The sequence below is a fragment of the Limanda limanda genome, chromosome 11 (genome assembly GCF_963576545.1).
Source record: "Limanda limanda chromosome 11, fLimLim1.1, whole genome shotgun sequence".
NCBI lineage: Eukaryota > Metazoa > Chordata > Actinopteri > Pleuronectiformes > Pleuronectidae > Limanda > Limanda limanda.
In genome coordinates this window covers 16,540,920-16,566,496 of record NC_083646.1, presented here as the reverse complement: position 1 = coordinate 16,566,496, position 25,577 = coordinate 16,540,920, and the positions used below count along the sequence as shown (strand labels likewise).

At 40.6% G+C, this 25,577-nt stretch overlaps 1 protein-coding gene across 1 annotated transcript in view; it reads right to left on the bottom strand.

The window, feature by feature from the left end:
- Positions 1-25,270, bottom strand: part of LOC133014568 (collagen alpha-1(XIV) chain-like) — a 131,388-nt gene extending 106,118 nt beyond the window's left edge. The window contains exons 1-5 of the mRNA XM_061081833.1: positions 25,267-25,270; positions 25,005-25,154; positions 19,640-19,756; positions 14,519-14,662; positions 13,797-13,898 (exon numbers count right to left, since the gene is read on the bottom strand). Coding sequence (XP_060937816.1) covers positions 13,797-13,898; positions 14,519-14,662; positions 19,640-19,756; positions 25,005-25,154; positions 25,267-25,270 — 517 coding nt within the window. The remainder of the gene's footprint in view (positions 1-13,796; positions 13,899-14,518; positions 14,663-19,639; positions 19,757-25,004; positions 25,155-25,266) is intronic.
- Positions 25,271-25,577: the final 307 nt, after the last annotated feature.

Genomic DNA, 25,577 nt, shown 5'->3' with positions numbered 1-25,577 from the left:
TTTACTGTATTTACAATTACAGTACATTTACCACACTCAATTGTGACATCTTTTGTGGGAGGTAAACCGACATATGAACACTGTCAGCAGATACTTGGCTTGGATTGTCATACTGTAATATTACAAACTTTATTACTGTAGTCCAATGAAGTGTTTGTCTGTGTTTTTTCTCTTTTTTTCAATGCAACACTACAGGAAATCTATGCCAAACTGGAGGACACAGCAACATTTTATATATGCAATTGGCAATGCTTCAAGATGTTAGTGTTTTTTAGGTCATAGTGTTCTGAGAGGAAACATGTGTTAAGTTATGGCAGCATTGTTTGTGGTGTGGTTGTTGTAGTGCATTTTGCACCAAAGGTTAACAGATATGCAGAGGTGTGTGTCTCCAAAGCCCACTGTGTTAAGTGATAGGGAAAAGTGACCATAGTATGGGTACATGACCGAAAACGATAGGAAAAAACTGTAATCTGTCAGATTTTTTTTTTAATCAAGATCTATGAATTATTCCCTGGGAAATCTGGGAAAATGTCAAAAGAATCTTGAAATGTTAAAGAAAGTGAAAAAAACAAGAAAACAGGCGTTGGCATTTTAAATTTAATTTGTTCTTTCTTGGCTCATGTCCCATCCTTCCACAAAGTTTCTTGGAAAGCTGCTTAGTATTTCTTGTGTAATGCTGCTGACTAACAAAAGAAAAATTGTCATTGGTGGAGGTAACATTTATTAATTTACTTAATGAATCTTTTCTGCCCTGATCCTCGACACTCTCTGTTTCTCCCTGTTCTCATTAACAGTGTTTCTTCTCAGCCGCTCCTGATTTATTGCTGACCTCTACTTAGCCAGGGATCAGACAGACTGTGCTGTCAGTCCAATCGCTCTCTAGTTAAGTTAAGTGTGATTGTGTTTCAGTGTCTGGAATTAACTTTGGCCACATTGACGGACATGTAGATAGATGGAGAGTAGCAGCAACTTTCTCCACATCAGTGAGCACATTTCCGTTATTCTCATCCGCCTGAGTCTGATTCCTGCTTTTAGAGGAGGACTTCACGCCCGACATAAGGCTAATTTGTTACAAAACTAATTGGACACTCATTCTCAAACTGTTAAATAGGAGTCAAAATGATTTTTGATTTATTACTCCGGTCAGAATGAAAACCAAACTTCAGAGAAATGCTGAAAATGGAAATAATATCTCTCAGCGGGTGAAATGAGTCTTTTCTGGTCACCCGTGTCAGAAGTTTTCTCAATATATCATTTCAGGATGAAGAGTTATAAGATCAATTTCTCCTGCCTGCTGTTTATCATGCTGAGCCTAATGTTTCAATATAGCAATTTTCCTGTGTGGTGCAGAGAAAATGTCCAACTTAAATCGATACTGTCTGCTTTTTTTCTGCATCTCATCGGCTCACGTGGAGGTGCTGCACCAAAGTGAGATGAAAGATGTGGATCACATTTAAAGAGACGGCGCCAATGAAGCCATAATGAAGGGAAGTACTGACGCTGCCGGACAGTTTTCCATATCACAACTTTGGGCGTGCACCTATTTAACCTCATGTGAAATAATACATTTTAAGAGACAATTCTTATAATTTGACTTGGAAATAAGTTTAAATATAATACTTAAATACTTTGGCAGCTGTAGTGGTAAAGAAGATTTAGTTAAGAATTACAGGGTATAGACCTTTTGTCACAACAGACGTTTTTCAAAGCAGGAAAAACAAAGGTGATAATGATAAGATTAACTACAATGGCAGCGACTCTGCTGTGTTCCTCTGCACCACTCTCCGGCTCTGACTGGCTGTTATATAATGCAATCTTTGTTTTGATGCTATACAGTTTGGACCTCCAGATGCAGGCACACAAAGACATAAGACAAACTCAATGCCTTCCACAATAGATGTCTAAGAAAGATCTGCATCATCTGCCAGCCAAAGATATTGAAGGCGGACCTGCAAGAAGACAGGCTGTAAGAACTTGTCGCTAGAGAAAAGTCATGTCCCGAGGATTTTCAATGATAGCATCACACAACCTGGCAGCAAACACCGATGGCTGAGCAAGAGGAGATGGGTGTGTCATGAAGACAATGAGACAGTGACACATGGAAGAAGCTTCTTGCAGCCACGTATCCCTCAGGGCTCAGTGTGGAGAAGTAACCAAGAAACTCAGTCCGCCAAGGTAAAACAATCCTGGATAAAATCCACATATTATTTCATCGAGAAATTCACAAAAGTGGGAAATAATGCCTATTTCATATCTCTGTAATAAGGAAAGGGATTAAAAAAGTTTTGACAATGTTCTGTTTGTGTTCCAGTGAAATGCCCCAGTGTGGAAGTCACCCAGCATGCACCTCACCAGAACCTTGAAACTGAAGCAGCTAAATGGAATTATGGTGTAGTGTCTAAATAACTTGTTTCCTTTAAGTAAAGATACCTCTTGTTAAGTTTGGATGATTGTAATTAACTTGTCATTATTGCCGAAGGAGATGATGTTATATGAGCCAAAACCCCAAACAAGCTTCTTAATGGTGCCTGGGATTGTGAAAGGTCACACATGAGCTTTAATGGTCAACCATTAACTCAACATGGAGCAAAGACCACAACTCCCTGACATGGAGGTAATGTCCAGAACAGCTTCTAAATGGTCCATGAGGAGAAACTGTTTTTTGTCAATAACCTGTTAGTTGTTCATTGCCTCTTAAATCGAAAACAGTGCTGTAAACGAAAAGAGTAACGTAAACAGCTGACTGTGGAACTGAGCAGATTATTGTTTTCCAAGAATAAAAAAGGTTATTTCTAAAGAAAGCACCATATCAATCATCTCAACTTCAGAACTTTACCAACATCAGCCCAAAGAGGGAGTTTACACCACTGGGTTGTTTGTCCCAGAAAAATCACTGGTGCACACAAGGGCTTCAAAACTAGATTGTCTTTGTTTTATTGACTTGTTCATTCGATCAAAAGAAAGGCAACAGATTGATACACCTGCCGTTTGCTCAGTGGCCCTCAGAGCAGCACAGACAAACATTCATATTCATGTGTGCGTCCTGTGGGTCTGCAGTGTGTGAGTGTGAGAGTGGGAGAGAGTTACGTGTGGGTGTGAGTAAGTGTGATGCGACGGGTTTCTAAAGTTGAATTCCACAGTTGCTTTCAGACAGTTTGCGTCGTTCCAACAGAGACCCGCTCGTCCTCCTAATCTTTAATCCTGTTTGGTTCTACAGTCCACATCACTGGAAACACACATTCTGACGGAACAGATGCTGTATATGTCTGCTGAAAGCAACTCACAGCCCCTCTACACCTTTCTGATTGTCTCTCCATCTCTGCAGTACCTGCCTCTGTTTGCATTGTTCTATTCTGTCTGTGCATATTCCTCTAATCTCTGTCTAGCACACACACACACACACACATTTCAAAAACCATGTGGATTTCAATTTCGAAAGCTGAGCCCCTCTTATCGTACCTGGTTATTTTTTAGCTCCTTGCAAACATGGTGAGCACTTCAAAGATGGGTGTGGCTCTTGTTTTCTTTCAATATATAATGCACTGCTGGGTTAATTATGAACTCTGCAGGAGCGTGAGTTTGCATGCAAGCCAACCTACCTCTGCTTCTGTCAGAACTGAGACCCCTGTGCACGGAAATGCTGTTTTAATACGTCTTTTATCACTATCAACAGTATCAACAGTAACAAATAGACAAATTTGTTACTCTCTAACTTACTTTACACGAACAACAATATTCCGACCACAGACCTTATTCAGAATAACACATTTTCTTGATTATTTATATGAGTTGCTATTTCATTCATATTCCTGTTTACATGTTAAAGACCATAGTCTATAAAGATTCAGAACTAGAAGTTTAATGTACAGTACGACCGTACACCATTTGGGTTGTTTTCTGACTCATATTGCTTTCTTTCTTTTTATTTGTTCAGTTCTATTTACACCAAGGACATTTTTATTTGTTCAGTTCTATTTACACCAAGGACATGTGTCGTCAAGTAGTTAGTAATGTCACACAAAAAAAGGGAAAATTCCAATCCGATAATATAATGTGATCAAGACATATAGACATATAAAATTATGAGATTCAGGTCAGAATACTCTACATGTCTTAATTTTATTATTTTAGGTTTATGACCTTATTCAGGTTAGGGTAATCAGAAAATGCTGTTGACAGGGTTGTGTCTTATTCAGACTATTGGCTTGATTGCGTTACTATCTGAATATTGCTGTCCATATTAATGTAGTCATCAACACAACATATATTTATGTTTTAATGTTTACTTTTTAATAGTCAACGGTCAACTTTTACTTAATTAAAAAATGTTACTCCTGTAACTGCAGTATTTTGTATTTTCTGAAATTATATTTCCTGCTAATGGTTCGTGTTCTTATTTTATCAGCTTTATTATTTGTGTGCTTTATCAGAGAAAGATACATTTCCACTAATTGCTGCATTATCGGACAATAAAGTTTTATCTTGAATCCTGGTCAAGCATAAACCTCTATTGGTTTGACACATTTACATATTCATCAAGTCAAATAAAGGTTCCTGTCGGCTTTTCTGTGGTGGAAAATAAGCCAGGAAACAGTGTTAGGAGGATTTACTGCTGCAAAACGAGTTATTATGAACCACTGGAAAATCAGGGGAATATATGCAAAAAACAGAGCTATAATTTTTGACTGTACTCCGCAAATGATAAACTTGCAGTTGTTGTTTTTTTCAACCAGAAACCTCAAGCAAAAAATGAGTCTGTCCTCAAAATAGTCGGGATGTGGTTAATTTCACCGACCTAAAAGAGCATCTGGTGTCATTTCAGAATAAAGCTCCAGGTCTGATGCGCTTTGTCAACCACAGAGTTCAAACCCCGGAGGGATCACAAGAGGCAGAAGGAGGGTGAAAAAAGGAGGAGTGGGTGATAAGGGAAATGAGGGAGTGGAGAGGGGGAACGGGGGAGACGGAGGTAAAGAAAGGTCAGGCAGTTAAACAAAGTGGAGATATAGAAGGAGGGGGGAGCGGCATAAAGGGATTATAAAGAAAGTACAACAGAGGGGGCTGAGAGGAATAACTGTGTCCTATAAGTAAAAGAGAGAAAGAGCAGATCTGAAAGATGTGAGTCTAATATATAAACAGCAGCACAGCAGGGCAGGAACATTTTTTACTGGAAAAAACTCCACCTGCAGTGGACTCGTTGTAGCTCATGCCACAGAACAGTGTGGTGCGATATAACTTGTGTCTGTGGCCACGAAGAGCGATAGAACAGAAACTAGAGCAGGAGGGAAAATCAGGGAGGAAGTGGGCAGTAATTATTCTAAATGACCTCTGCACTTAAGAAGTCTTTGCCACTAATGACCGAAATACCATTAGCACATCGACACATACACACTTGTTAACCGCTGTCATACAATTAGCTCAACTCAGCCTTGAACCCCCCCTTTCTTAATCCAGGACAAGGACATAGACCACACACACTCCTTCTCTCTCTCTCTCTCTCTCTCTCCCTCTCTGTATCTCACACACACAGGCACAGACACACACACACACACAAGTGAGCGATGGCTGATCTGTTCCCAATTCTCTCAACACACGTCTCATGTGTGTGAGGATGATATTTATATAATTCAGTGTTTGACTAATGTCTAAAACAAAACATAAAACACAACTTGCGATGATGGAGAAACGTTTTAGTGAGAAGAGACAAATGGAGACAAAGTGTCCATTTACCTGAGCTCGCTCTTTGTCACCTCACTTTTCATCTGGGTGTATTTTAATACTTTCTACCCAAAACGCTTTTTTAACGCTCTCCTTACTTCGCCCTTCACGCTACAGTCCATCTCGTATTCATACTGTGCATTTTCACATCATCTGTGAATAACCTCAACGACATAATTCAGGTCTTGGAGCTGTGACACGGCTCTTTTCTGTCCAAGATGGAAAGAGCTGATGTAATGTTCATAGGAACTGATAACTCACAAGTCAGGAGACTGGTCTGCGTGTGTTCGCGGTTATTTGTCCCCGTTCATTTGTGGTATTGGTTTTGGCCTCACTCAGTCTCTTCAGCTATTTGTCAGCCGGGTGACAAATCTCTCTGGCCACAAACCTTTTTGACATCTAGTGTAGCCTCCGAGCAGCAGGCTGACTGATGAGTGAAGGAGGCCAAAGTGCTCTAAGATAGACGAAGGCCATAAATGCTAATTCTGGAGACTAATAAGGCCATAGATAAAGCAAAATGCTCTTACAGTTATGCACAGGCACACAGAGATGGAGCGATTAAGATCAAATGAATGTTAAAGTTGGGAATTAACAAGGTGATAAATACACAGAGAGCCAGAGCTGAAATAAATGATAATGTGAAGGATTAAAGTCAGCTATAAATACAGAAACCTTGCTCTCCAGGTGTGTATCTGTTACCCTCTGCAGACGTGATGGATCGCCTTTCACTATCAGAGTGGCGAATGTCAACAGAATCTCATTGGCCTCCAGTTCAACTTTAACTGCGTCTGTCCCTTGGGTTCAATCTGCGTATGTGTGTGTGTGTGTGTGAGTCTCTGCGCTCATCTGCCATGTGCGCATGCTGGTTTCAAGATAAAGCCGGGGAGGGAGGGCGGCAGCCCTCCACTCACATCCTATTAGGTAATATGAATTGAAAAAGGCACCAAAGCATGGAGGGAGGGAGACGCGTTTGTCCTTTATTGCTCAGTGATTTCTTCTTATGTGTGTGTGTGTGTGTGTGTGTGTGTGTGTGTGTGTGTGTGTGTGTGTGTGTGTGTGTGTGTGTGTGTGTGTGTGTGTGTGCTGCTGCTGGCGATTGCTCGATGTACAGGGAGCTGAAACAAAGTAAGTCAACCATTTATTATTTAGTCAACCAGCAGATTGGTATTGACTCCAAAGTCAAAGTTAGTAACTTAGGACTTGATTGATATCTGCAGTTTTAATGAGCGAGGGAGAGAAGGGTAATGAAATACCAAAACAGAGTAATTGTTAAAACATGTTGAAACTATCTGGCTGTTACACAGGAACCTATTACAAACTGTTCTTGTCTCTGGGCTTCGTCCATCCATGCAGCATTACTCTAAAGAAACTTAGTTTCAGTATCTGTTGGATCTTCATCGGCTGCAGGGCGACAACCATCTGTTCCACTACTGCAGGCTACTGACCCGGATTTGGAACAAACACAGTCGTGGACACACCAGCAGCACATGCACACACAAAGATGTCCTCTGAACTTCTTTCACCCAGCTGTCAAAATAATGGCTATTGTTTTAGAGGAAAGACTTTTTAGGGCAAATTTCCAATGAAAATATATCACTGCTGTGCACAGGTGACCTGTAATGGATTTTATTCTTGCTTTGATAAGCAAATCACAGATATTTATTGTCATTGGCTGCAGAATTCCTTACTGGATGAGAGTTGTAGCTTTACTGTTATATAATGGAATAAAAATCTATGGTTTTTAAATTGTAATGTGCAGACGGGCAAAAGAAAATCTGCCAAATGTTGCTTTTATTGGAAAGTTTATATGAAGGACGAGCGGAGAGGAAGAGAACGGGATGACAACCAGTCCTTCACCTAAATGACAAATATGTCGTCTGTCATTGCCTCTATACGTCTGTTACAAAAGTGCTTCTCCTGAGTGTTTTCTGAAATATTACTACTATGCTTGGGTCTGGATTAGGCAAGTGGTAAATATTCTTGGTTAAGTTTTAGGAAGATTGATGATCATGACTAAAGGGAACTGAAGCTATGTTTTTGTTTGAAAATGCAACAACTCTACTATGGATATGCCTGGTGTCCACTCTACTCCGGATTCTTAGAGCCTCTGAAACAAAGAAGTTTGGAAACACTGCGGTAGACGCTCACAGCGGCTTGATGGGTTTTTTGGGTCACAACGTAACCTTCGCTAATTTTTCAGGCTCCTACCACATGACCCTGTTCCTGTAAGAAAACAACCGCCATTAGCCTCGGCTACTAGTGTAGAATGCAACATGGATAATCTGTTTTCAAATTAAAACGTAGCAGTAAGGGTGCAGCCTAACCAGTTCGGATGTAGAATCACCAACAACACAAATTGCCAGATACACAACAATATCAACCTTGCAGTTACGCTAGAGGAGAAATCCTATTTACTACAAGTCAGTAGGCTTCATCCTCTGGGGACAATGATTATCTGTGTAAAGTGGAAAAAATTATTTGTTACTAATTGACAGACGCTGTTGAAATTAGAATAGTTTCTAGTCAACAAAGATGGCAACATTTGGAACTGACAGTATATGGTCCCTGTGTATGAAAGCATAAAATGGAATTTGCACTGCTTTGTCTTTGTGCCTCAGTCCAAACTGAAACAAATAGATGTTTTGATACTTTGGACTCACTAAGCACTGAACTGTCGATGCAGCAAGTTGATAAAGCAGCCCAGAGAGTTTTGAAATAAAACTCATAGGAAGAAGTAAGAATGTAAATGTTCGACAAACTTTTTTGTTAGTTGACAATTTAAGACTTGAGTACACACTCACACACACACACACACACACACACACACACAAACACACGCACACATACACACACACTTCGGTGCTCTCGATGAAGCAACTTCTCTCTGGGATATTAGAGATGTAAGGTAGATTCATACCCATAAACGTTTTACAAGGGAAACTGAAATTTTCTCACTGCCCTGCTGTTTTATGATTTACCCAGTGAGTGTGAGAGAACGTGTGTGTTTGTGTGTGTGTGTGTGTCCCACCTCTTCCCTTTGAACAATGTAAAGAAAAACTCTCCACATGTGTTGCTGTATTTAAGTTTTCAATTATAACTTGTAAAAGGAAATACAGTCCTGTGCATATTTAGTAATTACTGGAGTTTATCAATAGGCTTATTTGATGTCACTAAATTACAGTCTACAAGTGAGAAATTTGAAAGAATAAAATAGTACCGTAAGTGACTGAGGCGAAACATGGAAATAACCTAGATGAATCTGATTCAGCGGGAAATATGCAAACTATGGGGATGTCCTTGTTGCGTCAGAGTAAATTTTAGTTATTTTTCTCCCATAGTTTGAGGGATATTTATATCCTGCACAGTAGTCAAAGGCATTTAAAACGTTGTAGCAAAAGCTATTTAACATGTTTTTCTCTGCAGACAATGACGCAGAAAGAAGGAAAAGAAGTTCAACACTTCAACTGACTGAGAAATGGATATTCAGGGAGAAAAGAAAGAAAGAAATTCTCTTCACAGCTTCAAGCATTGAGCAGCTGAATCCTGTGCACAGATCACTGATTGATTTACTGGCTGTAAAAAAAAGAAGCCTCAGACGTCTCTCCTAACTGAGAATTCACTCAGGAGTCCTCGACCAATGATTCGAATCGTTGACTTTTAGGGTGCAAACCTGCAAATGACTGACATCAATATGGGAAACTTGGGCAGAGTCCAAACTCCAAACCAAGGCAAAAAATATCCCTTTAAGACCTTGTGCTGTTTGCTCAGAGCGCGTCTCAGTCAATGACGCTCCAAGAGCAGACAGGAAATGAGTTGCATTTAATGCCCCAGGATCGGACTGCCTGTATTTTGTTCAGGGCAACTTGTGTTTATGCTTCGTAAGATGTGGTTAAGTAATTTGTAGAGTGTCATTAGAACAAAAGTGGGTGGCTAAGGGTTGTTATTTCACTGAGGCTGGAGGAAGTGTCATGACACTTCCTTTAGCTAATGGCCCTCTCCCCTCTATTTTAAAACACACCGAGCTACTTTAACCCACCTTGCTAATATACTCACAAACACCCGGCTAACACACACACAGGTTTGCGCAGCTGTCCTTATTAGGACTTTGCATTGACTTCCATTCATTGCGCTTCGCCAAATAACCTTAACCATTAATGCCTCACCGTATCCTAACCACTATTCACATCTTACCACTTACCTCAACTAGTACGTCAGAAATGACGTGAGGTCTACTTTTCCTGAAAAGGTCAGTGTTTATGTTGAAAAAGGTCCTATAGAGGTCATAAATATGAGTACACACAGACACACACACACAAACATTGGTGTTTCTACTGTTTTGTGTCTGCATTTTATTTCTACCATGGCCAACTATGTTGAACATATTTCATGAAGAGAAAATCAAATCATCTTTTTTTACATTTTTTTGCCATATGTGTCTCTTCTTTTTCCCTCACGTTTTGAATATGTATTAAAGAAAGAAGACGTATGTATTATTAAATTATGGGTGTCTTGTGGTTTTACAGAAATAGAAATCATAAGTATGTGTGTGTAATCTATCTAAACAATAATCTGCCATTGTATGAAAACTGCTTTGCACAGCTGGCGGGAAAGCAAAAAGATAACTGACTTGTCTGATGTCTGCCTCACACACACACACACACACACACACACACACACACACACACACACACACACACACACACACACACACACATATATACACCAGAGCAGAGACGTGAATATGAGCCAGCTGTTAATGAAAGGTTTTGTAAACAATCCACCCTGACATAAAAGCCAGCTGATTACTACTCTGCAACAAAGCAGTGAAGGCCTGGGTTAGCATCGCTAATGAACACACACACACACACACACATGCACAGCGGGGGACTTCATACAGCGCTGGTATTATCATTGTGGAGTATAAATACACACAGAGCATGATGAAGAGGGGGAAGAAAGAGAAGCAGCCACAACGCTGCACACACTGCACACACACGCAGACACACACACACACACTCACAGATTCCACTGAAGCACAACAGGATATTAATATAATCCCCGACAGGTACGAGGCAGAACACCAATCAAGGTCACCTCTGTCACAATGAATGGTGAATGGCACTGAACAGCAGACACACGTGTGTGTATGTGTGTGTGTGTGTGTGTGTGTGTGTGTGTGTGTGTGTGTGTGTGTGTGTGTGTGTGTGTGTGTGTGTGTGTGTGTGTGTGTGTGTGTGTGTGTGTGTGTGTGTGTTTCACCGCACAAGCTCAGACTCAAGCTTCTTGGTAATGTTTGTAACTAGAGGCACAGCTGTGAATTTCCCCAAAACAACAATTGCGGCAGTGGACACTGAAAATAAAATAACATGACTTATTTGTCTCATTCATAGAAACATAATTTAATACATTTTTTGGTTATTAATTAATTTTTGATCATGTTCTAATGCTTTCAGCCACTGATTCCTAAATCTTTCTTTGTCCCTTTAATTTGTAAAAAGTTCACTGTATTTTTGTATATTTGTGTGTTTGTATGTCCCCGTTTATATTACGATTTGTAACTCTTCTAAGTCTCTGCTGCTCATCTTGACCAGAAGAGATTATGTATCTCAATGGGACCTTCCTGGTCAAATAAAGGATAAATAAGGTCGAACATATTTCTGCAAGGATGCCATTGTATCATTAAAATATTATCATTACATAAATAATCCAAATATCCTTTATTATATGACTGCACAAACACAAACATTGTGTAGGTTTGGAAATCACCCATTATTTCTGTGAATCTGATTCATTGTGGTGAGGCCACTTTAACTGCTCACTATGAAATTTGCATTGATTTACTATCGATGCGTTTTCATCTCCACCTAAGAGCCACTTTATTATGTATGCACGGATGCAAAGTGTCAATAAATAAGTTTTACAACATGTTTAATTGCTCGGTGATGTCCTCTCTCTCCCCTCTCGCTCACACACACTATTTTTCTGTGTGTGTGTGTGTGTGTGTGTGTGTGTGTGTGTGTGTGTGTGTGTCTCTGTGTGTGTCTGTGTGTGTGGGTGTGCTCCTCTCTTGCTCCATCAGCAACTATGACTGCACTTAAAGCATCACAGGTAATATTGTTGAAATAATACATATGACTTCATAAAAATGATGACGTGTGCAGTTCCCCGGAGGCTGGACTTATTTAAAGCTAGACTCAATAATTCCTGATTATTCCTGTGCCCCCACATTCTTTTAGTGCCCGATGATAAATGATCACCAAACTAAAACCAAATAATAAGCCAGCCAGAAGCAAGTGTACTTAATAAGAAGCGTCCAATCGCCGAGTAACAAGGTTCTGTCTTCTGCCTGCACATTAGAGTACAAAGCTCTGCTACAAATGTTGCAGGAAGTGACATTTGAATAAAAAACAGTCACACAACAGCAGCAATTAGATTCTCAAATTCAGTCGCAAGCAATGTTCTGGTCTGAGTCTGCAAATTGCCATCTACGGGTTTGACTCCCAAACACACACACGCACACACAAACACACACACAGACACACACACACACACACACACACACACACACACACACACACACACACACAAACACACACACACACACACACACACACACACATACATACACACACACACAGGAAAACACTTTACAAATGATCAATTACTCTGCAGTCGAAGATTTCCCGCGGAACTCACAGTCATGGTAAAGAAATCAACAGATAAAGGGAAGTTTCTATGCAGGCGCACTTTCAATCATGAAAATGAATGCGTTCCTCTCTTCTCTCACATAACATATAAACTAAAAAAATATCAGACATTCAAATATGAGAGTTGGCTGCTGCCAGACAAAAGAACAAACGTCACCTTCAGTAACAAACCAGGCTCGAAGCCCCTCGACCATCTCCAGGGGCAGCAGCCAGTACTTTGACAAAACGCAGGTTTCTCCAAACAAAACACAAACAGCGATCATTTATGTCTAGCTGTTTAGGCTGCAGACGATATTTTGGCTATTCTCTGTAAACTAGGGCTGTTGCTTTTTATTCAAAATTTCGAATATGTGAATGGGGGGGGGGGGTTCGACCCCTTAATGACCTGTTCATATTCAAAATATACAGTCTAGAAGCACATCAGACTGTCTGAAGTGTTTTGTCTCCAACAGAGTCAATCACTATCAGGGCCAGTGATATGTTTTACTACTTTAAATGGAGGACGCTGGCAGACAAGGCCGTCCTGAGTGGTAACATGACACCAGAGCATCTGAGAAGAGGTAGTCAAATGTATTTGAACCAATTGTTTGTCATATCAAATGAGTTTGCACATGAATTTTGGAAAAACTGACAGCTATACTATTAATAGCTATCTCAATATGAATGCGGATTAATTCAAAAGTTGATAGCCGATGCATTTCGGTCGATGAGCTCCGCAGCATGGACTTCACCTGTGGGCCCAGCCTGCTCAATGTGATTGGTCAAACAAGAAACAAAATCTTGTCCTTCGCCTCCAGATTCATTAACATCACAATCTCTTCATAGAGATTGGTTACGAACAAATTAAATCGTTAAATTAACAGGCGAGAACGAATACGTAAGTGAGACAGAGTGGGTCACTCATCGCCTAATACCATTAGACACAGGCACCTCATATCCCTCAGCTCAGAGTATGTTAAAGAGTTTCCATAGAGCACCACAGTGAATGATTCACCACTGAGCCGCGGACAGTTTTGGCATCTTTGCTTCACTCACACATGGTGGGTGAGTAGACCACCAGGCCCACGTCTGTCTGGGTTTTTGCCTTAATAGCCGCTAACTGGTTGCACAATAACTCTACAGTGACATCCAACTGGTCACGGACAATCACCAGACTCATATTTTTGGCTCTGTGATGCATGAAACCGGTGCTAGAGACGGCACCAACAGCTGTTTTTTCCTGCCTCCAAACATCGCTATGGCAACTGACTGGAAGACTCTTTAAGCCGGGGCGCTACTCCGAGGAAATTCACTTTATTTATACGTTCATGTGAGGTCAGGATTTGTGCGCGGCCTTCCTCTCCTGGAAACAGTGTTTGTGTGCATGTGTCCTACCTCCAGAGATCTCGTTGGCATTATCTGGCTGTGCAAGTGATTCAGTCAGCCTCTGTGGCTCAGTCCCGTCTCCGCCGTCACTCTCACCTCTCTGGGCTGCAGCTGATAGAACGGATCAATGTCATGTTAGCAGCAAGCCTTACATAATTTGATATGTAAGAAGGCACTCACATAAAAACATAGATATTACAGTAGGTCAATCCAGAAAGGTAAAATAGAGTAAAATATGGAGAGAATAGGTAGAAAGCAAAGGATACGAAAGGAAACCAAACAAAATTAGGAGAGGAGATAAAGAAATGTGAGAAAACATGAGAACATACAAGTTAGAGGTGAACATACAAGTTAGAGGCAGTACACTGTAGAAGGTTTAGGAAAGCTTAGGAAATAAACTTTTCAGATAGTATAGGAAAGGAAAGTTTAGGACCGGAAAGGAAATTTCGAAAAGAGGACGGAGAGGGAAGAAGAGGAAACAGGAGGAGTTGAGTTCAAGAGAAGGGAGAGGAAATAAATGGATGAGAAGGGGGGAAGTGAAGCGTTTAATGAAGAGGATACAAGGAGAAAGCAGAAGAGATTTGAGAGAATAGAGTAGCAGTGTTGTGTCAAGTAACCTTGGGGAGTAAAGTAGTACATGCTGTACTTCAATGTTGAATAGAGCAAGAGTATGGTACAGTAGAGCAGAGTGTATGAGCAACACAATACAGAGAGAAAAAACATGAACCAACCTTTAAGTCTGCCCTGAAGAGGCGTGCTCTGCTCACTGCCTTTGACAGCGATCACACTCACACTGTAGCCTCTGGAGGAGCTGTAGTCTGTTATCAACACCTTAGTGTCCGATTTAGACGCAATGATCTCCCTCTGCTGACCACCTGACAAGAAGAGGAAGAAGAGGAAGAGGAGGATCAAAGGTCAGGCTTGTGGACATCTTGAGCCATGTTTTTCATCATCTTGCTGCTGGTTTCAGTTGCTTGGAAGCTAAATATATTAGAATTGTCAGAACAGAGCCACAAACAAAGTTAATGCAGCAGGAGACTCATTAACATTCTCCATTCTGGAGGCAGGAAAACATCACATTCAAGGTCGCAACCTTTTATTCTTTGTTTGTCGTTCTTTTGTACTTCTGTCTTTGTCTGGCATACATAGTGCACCCTCACAAAAAGTTAAAAGTACAAAAGGACAAATAAACTATTCTGATGAATTTGTCGTTTTCTATTTTTAAATAACAAATCCTTGTAAATATTGTTTTATGGTTATATTGTTTTTTTTCATTTTTCAAATAATACATTTATTGTTGCATTGCAGTCTATAAGCCCAAAAAATATAGAGGTTGATTCTGAAACTATTTGTGTGATTGTGTGTGTGTGTGTGTGTGTGTGTGTGTGTGTGTGTGTGTGTGTGTGTGTGTGTGTTTGTGTGTGTGTGGTAGTGTGTGTGTCTTTCCTATGCAGTTAATCCCCATTAGGCCAACAAGTTACATTATCACATTTTAATTCTGACCCTGCAATCAATCGGGACATCAGTAGAGTCTGTGTGTGTGTGTGTGTGTGTGTGTGTGTGTGTGTGTGTGTGTGTGTGTGTGTGTGTGTGTGTGTGTGTGTGTGTGTGTGTGTGTGTGTGTGTGTGTCGTCTGTCCCTGCAGGGTGATGACTAACACCGCTTCTAGGAGACAGGAGATAAATCCTACTGAAGGGGATGCCAGGTCAGGTGGGGTAAAAGCATGAATCAGAGCTCACACCGCCAACTGGAACCTCAGTGTGAGCAGGTGAACCAAGCCACTGTCAAATAGCACGACTTCCGTTCACTTTGTCACAGCATGACAAGTGCACAGCTCATTCTTACAAACCTGGAACCAGCAGTACAGTAGCATAGCTTTAAATACAAGCCCCTGAGAAGATCACTAACCACCACAGTCTAATTCAGTTTATTACAAAATGTAACGAGTATAAACTCCTCTTAAAGCACACTGTTGGAAGGTACCAAATTAAGGATTGGAAACTTATTTTTATTTTTATATGTTATACTCCTTAAATGCAGTTGAGGCTGTTAAATTAAATTTCCCGTTTCGAAGGACTTGAGCTCAAACAACATTACTGTTGATCACATTTGTTTCCACGATGAACTGCTCACATGCAGAATGACTCAGTTGTGGAAACCTCATTAAAATCATCATCTTCCTCCATATTAAGTTTAATTAAGCAGATTTTTTGGACGAGTACAGCATACAACTGATCCTGTACTTGTTTTCTGAGCTGTTGTCAGAATCGTTTTAACCCAGAGTAAATAATTAAAGGTTGGCAGGAATTTCATGGCTTCTCCTGCATCACAAGAATGCTTCATCACAGATGCAGAACAGGCCTGGTAGAACCATCAGGCAGCACAGCCATGATGTTCATCAATATCGTGGCCAAATGCATTAAAGGCTAGAGCAAAAAATACTGCCAAAAAATGCCGGAGACAAATAATCATAATCTAAAACAAACACAAACCAATGTGACTTATAATGTAGTCTCCGAAACCAAACTGATTACAATCCTTCCCAGTGTCGGCCTCGTGTCCTCCCTGGGCCACCACCTGTTGTTTTCAGTTACACTCCTCAGTCTTTCCATGTTTACTTTCACTATTTTTAGAGTCAACTAATGATATGACATCAGCTTTGTCGTTGTGATTAACAAAACATCCTTTTCGCGGAGAAGAACCTGCCAAAACTGTAATATTCCATCTGTTATAGGAGTAACACCTGTTGGTCAGTTAGTCCAATGCACATTTACCAAAACAGCTAGTTATTCCTTGATGTCTTTCCTCTTGTTAACCTAAACCAAATCTTCTATAAAAAATGAGAGAGTGGGAGGACAGACCAGAGAGATAAGTGAAGAGACAGAAAGGGAGCTAGCTACCAAGCTGAAGCAGAGAGGGCTCCAAATTACTTTTTTGATTTAGGGGATAAGGACCCAGGTCCAAAACATTTAAAGCTGTCCCACACAATCAGTTTGGTACCCCAAAAAGATCCTTCCAACAAAACTGGTTCCAGAGATTTAAAATGGCTGGAATACTCCTCTAAGGACAATCCGTCTTGCTGCTTTGCTTGCCGGGTATTTGGTAAAAATCTTATAGAGGAGTTGTCAGTTTTCATCAGCTGAATTCAACCGCTTTGAGACATGACCTCCGGAGTATGTGTGGAGAATTTGTTCCGGACTTTCACAAAAATGTACGATTCTCTGCTCAGATCGTTTAATATCAACACAGAAATCTCCGGAGTGCTCAGGTGCAGCAGGCAGAGGCAGGTAAACCAATTTCTTTGTGGAATTAACCATCACAAAGAAGTGTTTGCAGTTTAGAGTGTAATCAATCATGATATTTAGACCCCTTGATTATAAGCAATGCAATTGTTTCCGATGTGTATATGTGATTGGTACTTTAGGTCTTATATCCTTTTTATGTTTTGAAACAAGACTGTAATTATCCTGATTTGCAGATGGGTCATAAATGAAAAGAAAGCAATTATCGCCTTGCAATTATCCTTAGGACTCTATTATTTTAAGTGGTTCCCTAAATTGAAGCAGGTCCAGTCCTTTTTACAAGATTAATATATATTTAAGGCGGTAAACCAACTCATAAAAGTCAGCTTTCTGCTGAAGAACTATCACTTTTTGTCAGACTGGCATAACACCGCACCCAGACGGACCTGGACTTTTAACCGATAGACCATTGAGTCAATTGGTCAATTTTTGAAAAAGCATTTCTATTTGAGCCTGCGCAGCTTTTCTAGCCATTCCTGAACTGGTGGTTTAGCGGCCCAAGAAATTTAGACCAATTGCATGCATTATAAATAATCTCACGTGATACCCCTCAGCCAATCAAATCTGGGAATTTGTGTAGTGAGTGAGTCTGTGAGTAGGCTGTACACATGCAGGGAGCCCCAAAACTTCAATCATTTTATGACTACATTTAATTTATAACAATTACCAAAAATAAAAATGTGAGTGCACAGATCTTCTTCCTTATTCTTTATTTAATAATGTATTTGTTAACTTTGGATCACTCTGAGAATGACATTATTACAGGACATTATCATCTGTGTATTGGCTGACTACATTTTACATGTTAAAGATAGGGCAAATGCGTTCACACAAAGGTACATATGTGATATTTAAAAAAGATTTTAATATTATAATGAAATATGATCGGCAATTTTCAGACAGACTTTGCCCATCAACCCTAAATGTGCTTCAACTGTGTCATGTTGATTTCCTCCTATATGCTGTACAACTGCTGCTGTAAGTTCTACAGTCTATCTTTAACCTCAGATATCAAAACGTCTTTCCACACCACTTCTTGTATCTTTCAGCGCTTCAACCCAATTTTTATGCAACAACAAAGTTTCAGAAACATGTAAACAAAAGGTTGCAGTTGCGTAGAGTTAAAAAAAGTGTTTGGCTTCTTGTCCACTGAGATGAAAATATATAATTCTGTTCTTATTAACTTTCACAAATATGCAAGTACACTCAGCAGAACCCACACAATTTGAATTTCAGTTCAGAACTGTTGGCAGGCTACTGAACATAAATTAAATAAGTACTTATTTTATATTAATGTATGCACTGCCATAAACTGGACACAGGAACACAGGCTAATGCTGCAATAAAACATGGGTTACTTGTATACGATCTGAAAATGAGGTCGAAATTGACCCAGGGTGGGAAAAAAACAACCAAAAACTGTGAGTCATATTCTGCTTTGACCTAAAAACTGAATCCTTACTCAGCTGCACTTAAGCTGTTCCCTTTTTTTAACAAAACCTCTGAGGAGAAAAAGAACATTATGTTGAACCAAAAGGTTAGCTGCCACTCTGACAGCACCCTTTGTCGTCTAAAACAAGCTTTACTGTGCCTGTCGCTCATTTCCTCCCACTCAGCGGGCAGACCTGACTAAACATCAGGTCACAGGGCAGGTGTCCCAGTGAGGATGCAGTGAATTTCTTTTTGCTGTATTTGCTGAGCGCCATGCAGCAAACTACTGCTGCACTCCTGTAAATTATAGTTTTTGTTCTCTTTTCAATTGTCAGAGGCACCAAGAAATTGTCAGGCCAGACGGTTGTCGCAAGGGGTTGTTTGCGAAAAACGAGTTTTATGTTACTGAAAGCTTATTCAGTCCCACTTATTCATTTTTACAACGCCAGCAAAAGAATTGTCTGCAGCACAGCGCAGCACTAATCTGGAACAAATGCAAGCAGCGGTGCGGCGGTAGGAACTGATGTAAGGGGAGATGCATGACTGTGAAAGTAGGTGCGCTGTGATAACATGATGAAGGAGATGTCAGCGGTGATTAGGGTGATTACTGACTACACAGAGAGACAAGGTCATGCCCCGTGTCTGTCCAATGATCCGCTCCTGACAGATGCAGGATATAAGCGGGACTACAACTCCGTACAGTAATAATTGTTTGATTCTGAATGAATGACTAATGTTGCTGCTGCTGTCCCGGTTTGAACCCCATCACGAGAATCAGTGTCTAGCGCCTACTGTTCTGTGTTCCCGTCAGACCCTTTTTCAGATCTGCTGACAGGCTCCAGGTGCACGGCAAAAATACGCCTTTGTCTCAAACTTGGCAGAGGTGCAGGACAAACTTTGAGTCCTCCGTATCTCAGGAGAGCGAAATCCCTTCACAGGAGCTTTGATAAGAAGCAAATTACATAATCCCTCCTGACAGACAGAAAACCCAAGTCATAATGAGATGCTTTCCCCCAAAAAGTCAACTGACTCTACTTCAACTCACCCTTCTTTTCAGCGTGTGTGTGTGTGTGTGGTCTTTGTATGTGTGTGTGTATCCGTGCAGAAAAATCCTCCTACCTGGTATACTGCTGTAGAGGAACAGATAGCTGTCAAAGTCTCCTTTGGGCTCCCTCCATGAAACAAGGAGTTTGCTTGAGCTCAGCACTTTGAAGCGCAGCCTCCTCGGGGCTGGAACTGAAAAACATAAAAGCACATTTTAAATCCGCTTCAATAAAGTGAGGAGATGATTTGAAATAAATGTGTACATACTGATAGGAGGAGATGATTTTAATTGAAAATGTCCCGGCCACCAATAAGCACACGTTGTCAGTATTTATGTGAAACACAGAAACACAGAGAAACTAAAAACTCAACTATAAAGAAAATTCATTTAGAGAGGGACAGAAAGACAGAAAGACTGAGAGAGAGATGAGGGAATTTCAATATTGAAGTTGCCACGACCATGAGAGCGACACCTAGAGCAGGTCAGTGTGGCACAAAGCTCATGTTCAATCTGCTTCAGATCAAAACAAAAAATAAAACATTAAGGTTAAACTATTTCCAGTCAAATTCTCTTCATTATCTTATCCATACATATTAAACCATTGATTGTATATACGACATGATGCTCCCAAAAGTGAAGCCTAAGCATATCAATTTCTTTTAATTAATTAATTAGTTATCCATACAAAACAGGATGAAATGTCATGATTGACAGAAAACAGAAAAATGGTGACAGCAGCCATTCTCTGTGTGTTTGTGCCTGGGGTCTGTGGCTTCTTAACAAACACAAGAAGAAGAGAATTTGACTTTTTAATCTACAGACAATAAGACAGACAAATAAAGAAAAGAATGGACAGCGGCAACACAGAAAGAGAGAGAGACCACAATGTCGTATTGTGGAATCCTACACATTCACCTCAGATGAGAACAACAGTCACCAGCATAAACTTTATGTCTGTGACACATATCACCATTTCACCGTCCTGCTATATTGTTAGTTTATCTGCAAGGAGTTCAACACAATCTACTAATTTATATTATGTTTCTACAGAGTTTCTACGAGGGAGCGGACACCATTATGTCCTGCCAGTGTAGAGCTTCTTTACCTGTCAGCACTCGTATGTCAAACTAAGCGTGGTCAGTAGGGATCTGGCTTTGGAGCCATGAAGTAACCTCAAACGACTGGTGGATTTATTTTGTTTTTTTTCATACTTTGCAATAGATAATAAACTGAATGGGTTTTAAAAAAATCCCAGTTTCTCTATAATCATTTTGAACTCAATCCATCGTCTCAAAAATGGAGCGTCTCTAAGAAAACCTGACAAGTTCTGATTAATTTCCCCCACTGGATGCATTTCAGCCGCAGAAAGAATTTGTGGAAATCTCTAAGTGGGAAGCAGAGTAAAACCCTGTGCTTTTAAGTGCTGAGGGAGTACGAATAATGAGATACACGTTGTAATGACAATAATCCCTATAAGAATAAACTTCAAAGGACCTCAGACGTGAGCGACTGACCCCCATTATAGATCGTTGAGTCTACAGACGCTGCTCTGTAGGTTAGTGAGTGCAGACATGTAAAGACTCTGTACATCAGGCGCTTAAGGGGAAAGTAACTACAGAAAAAACAAGTGATATTATGTTGACAAACCTGAGTTGTACTTGGATTTTCATTCTTTTCTCAATTGGAAATTCGGTTGGTTAATTACCACAAATGACAGAAATTGGTGTTTGTCTGTGATTTAGCAGGATTAGGCAAAACAACGAAACGGATTTCCATGAAAGTTAGTTGAAGGATCGGAAATTGGCCAAAACAAAACAGTAAATCGGGATTGTTTTCACTTTCGTGAACATTGCAAGATATTCACCCATTTCCCGGATAACAATATGTGGATCTGCATGAAAAAGTTCTGGTAACTCACGTCTATAATTGTGTTGAGTTTATTGAATTTAAAGGGACTGTGTGCATGTGCTCTACTGGGAGCCATCACTTTATTATTTAAGTTGATCCTTCAACCAGTGTGTTAACTAGGTTTCTTTTTAGCTTCTTTTAAAGAAAGGCGTGAAAAAAGTTAGCAAAATATAAGTAGATTTCAGTGAATAATAAAATCAAATGTAGACTTCCTCTAGTTTTACTATAATCAAAGCTTTAGTATGTTTATATACAACTTAAATATTCAGTTTAATTAAATCGACCATGACTTTATTTCCAAACATCCATAAAATGTTGTAATTTTATCACCTCACAACTTTATGACTTGGCTTCAGTTTTACAGCAGAGGCCACAAAAGTGAAAAGCAGAATTGAGTCTCAAGTTTCCAAACGAGGACGACTTCGATGACTTTTCATCATCGGATCATCTGAAGCTGTTTCATCGATTTGCAGAGACACGCTGTGCAGCGCTTTCACCGTTTTCCAATTCTGCTCGCTCGTTCCCTTAAGTAGTCACACCGTGCCAGATGTCATATGCTCAAAATGCATAGGATGAAACGGTCTAATTACACTGCACAATTCGAATCCATGAATAATTTCCGCCGCGTGTGTACCTCGGGTAGATTATTGCTCCGGTATCACTGAGCGTGTGCTTGATAGTATGTGAAATGAGTTGGCAGACGGGGCCGCTAATAACAGGGGGAAAATTGGACCGAGTACCTCGATCTTTGCTTTGCATTTCAATGAACACACATGCACACACACATGCACACACCGACTGATCCGTGATAAAAAAAAATGATGTAAAAATGAATGGCCAACTATGACTCTCTTTCATTCTATAAATACACGTCAAGGTCTGTGAGCTGGAGGCTTTTCCAGAGACAGGGACGAGGATTAATGAATACGGACATAATAGCTCCAATAGCTGTGGAGGCTCACGGAACACGAGTGTCTTGGATGTAAACTACATTTCACTAACCACCACGTCTGTTCTTGTTTACCACCATACAGGCATACATTTCGTCCAAGAGCTCAAAGTTTCACACGCACACACTGAGTCAAGGTGCCAAGATGCTTTCGTAAAACACATTTGACGTAAAATACTGTAGAGACCATGAGGAGATTGCTTAAACTTTGCTCTGAACATACAGAGTATATTTCCACGTTTGTATCATAATACTCTATCACGCACCACCCAGAGCCATATATCTGAATGAGTTACACCGCCGGAGTCAGTGAGATCCTCGCACAAGCTCCCTGCCAAGCAGTAAATGAAGCTCCAGCCATTTGGCAGAACTTTCGAGGGGACTGCTATAGCAACAAATTCAAGCTCCAGTAAATAGTCTGAGCCACAATCCACCACGGGAACAAGGAAATTATAGAAATCCCTTCACTAATGATATTTAAAACATGCCCTCCTCAAGCATCTGGACCCTTCATTCAAGGGGTCTTAGTCCTGACTCGGTGGGGGAGTGTGAACCAGAAATGTATTTTAGTCTGAACAGGAATTAACTGGGTTAAAGCGATATGAGCACAGTTTGACGTCTCGGTTTGAGAGGGGAAGCCTCTTCCCGGGATTAGCAGCGGTGAATGCGAGCTGGAACTCCTCAGTGATGACGTTCACTGTCCAATCCTCTGCTTTACTTCATCTCGTCTCTCCATCCCCTCCCCTCCAGTTTCTTCTTCTTCTTTATCTCTCCACGTCCTGATCTGGCTCCCCATCCTGCTCCTCTTCCTCCTCCCTTCTCACTTTTCCTCCATTCTTCCTCTTTCTTTGCTCAACAATCTCTCATATTCAACTTTGTCTTCATCCGTTCCGCTTCATGTCCGTTGTCCTCTCTGGGCTTTCTGTCTTTTGTTTCCTCTCTCCTTCTCTCTCTTTCCCACCTCTCTTTAACCTGCTTTATTCTTCTTTTGGTCATCCCCATCTTTCCATCCATTTCTCCTCCTTTTACCGTACATCTCTTTGTGTCCCTTTTGCTTCCTTTCCCTTCATTTTAATTCCTTGTCCCCACCCCCCACCCCCACTCCTCTCTCAAGATTAACCCAATACTGACTCCACTCAGTACAGCTTCACTAATACTCTGGATTTATGTATAACAACTTCTGTCACTACGAGATAGCTGCCATACTGTACACGAGGGATGACGGAAGTGTGTGTGTGTGTGTGTGTGTTAGTGTGTGTGTGTTTGTGTGTGTGTGCTTTTGTGGTGCCTAGTCAGCGCAGCAGCACGTGTCGTTTGATGTGGTCGGGGTCTTGTCTGTACAAGAACTACTCTGCTCATCGAGGTAGCACTTAACCCAAATCCACTCTTTTTTTTCGTTCCACCTCTCTGCTCTTTTTTATCTCCTCTGCCGCTCTCATACAACACTCCTCTCTTTTATTACATCTCTTCTTCTTGTCCTTGGGTTTAAAATCTCTCCTCCCTCCCCTCCTCTCCTCCTCCCTTGTCTCCACTTCTGTTCTTTTATCCTCTATCTTCTCCTCTACTGTGCAGCCCGTACTCCTGTCGTCCTTTGGTGGCTCAACACCTTGTTCTTTCTTTTATCGCTTTACCTTTGTAAGCGATGCCTTTTTTTCCCAACACTTATCTCTCTGCTGCATTGTGTGTGTGTGTGTGTGTGTGTTTCTGAGTGGGTGTCTGAGTGTGTGTGGGTGTCTGTGTGAAATCTCTCTTAAGGACTCACTGAATATTAAGCGCTCTGGATGATCCCTCATCCCCGTATTTTTCATGCTTGCCAGCCAGAAATTTTCACCAAAAAATCCTCCACTAATTCTGCAGGAGATGATTGACGTCGAACAAGGAAGAAATATCGACTGCCAGCGTCTGTTATTGTAACACACACACACACACACCATTTCAAGGTCTAGGTCACAGCTAATATACTGGCTAGTCAATACTGAATTTAAAGGATAACTCCTGTAATTGAGTTGTTTCAGTGTTGTCTGTCTCTCCTATTATTCATGATATCATTACACTGGCCAAGTTAAAGACAAATGAATTCTAATTAAACACTAAATTATTGACCCTGGTGTTTAAACGCAGCATGACTTCAACAAAGCAAGAAACACGAGCAGTTTTGAACAAGCCCAGAGGTTAGTCAGACTGTTCTCTGGAGTAAATTAAGACATAATTAAAATGAATACCCAAATTGTTGACGATGCTTATTGTAACTCTCTGGTGGAACATGTTTTAAAGAGGGTGAAAGGAGCAATGGTCTCAAAATACAATATACTCAATGTATCCTGTCCAATGTCCAGATATGAGTTTGACTTAGATGTATATTGATTGAACAGAAATTCCGATTACTACCTCTACCAGAAGGAGGTTCATATTCATTGTTCATGTGCTTCTGTTTGTCAGCCGGATTACTGAAAAACGACAAAACAGATTTTCATGAAATATTTTGGACGGATAAAGGATGTCTTTCACTTCCTGACAAGTTTAATTGTAGTTCAAACAAATTACTTTTTTAACCACTAGGGGCTCGTTTCTGCTGCCTTTACGATGCAACCTGTCCACGTGGCTACTAGCATTGGAAGGGTTGTTAAGCAACCCATCCACTAGAGGCCAGTGCAGAGTCAAAGTCTCCGTGATTTTTGGTGGGACTACTCCGTTTGGACTGTTGAGCATAAGTGAGCCTTGAGGCAGATTTTCTTCAGGAAAAAGAAGACGCAATTCACACCCTTGTTCCATGATATCAATCCTGAGTCACTTCAGGTTCTGCAAAGTATTGCACTTGCAGTCTTTTCTGTGTGGTTCTCACACCCATGTGTCATTTGGCAAATGCGTGCAAAGTGAACTGAATTAACCAGAGTGATGCTTTAATAATCCTTCCAAGCCCTCTAGACAATTATGTTTTAAAAGTCATTATTAACCCATGTTCCCGTTAATTAAAGTAAATATTTGTTTATTTACGATGAAAGACCTTTAACCATGTGCTCAGACGATAACAAGGGGAAAATTAGAAAGCCTCCTGCGCATCACATCTTCCACGATTCAATGCTCCATTTAGTCCAAAGTGGCTGATGATTATGACAAGCTGGATTAGCATCAACAGCAGCAGCGGGCTGAGGTGA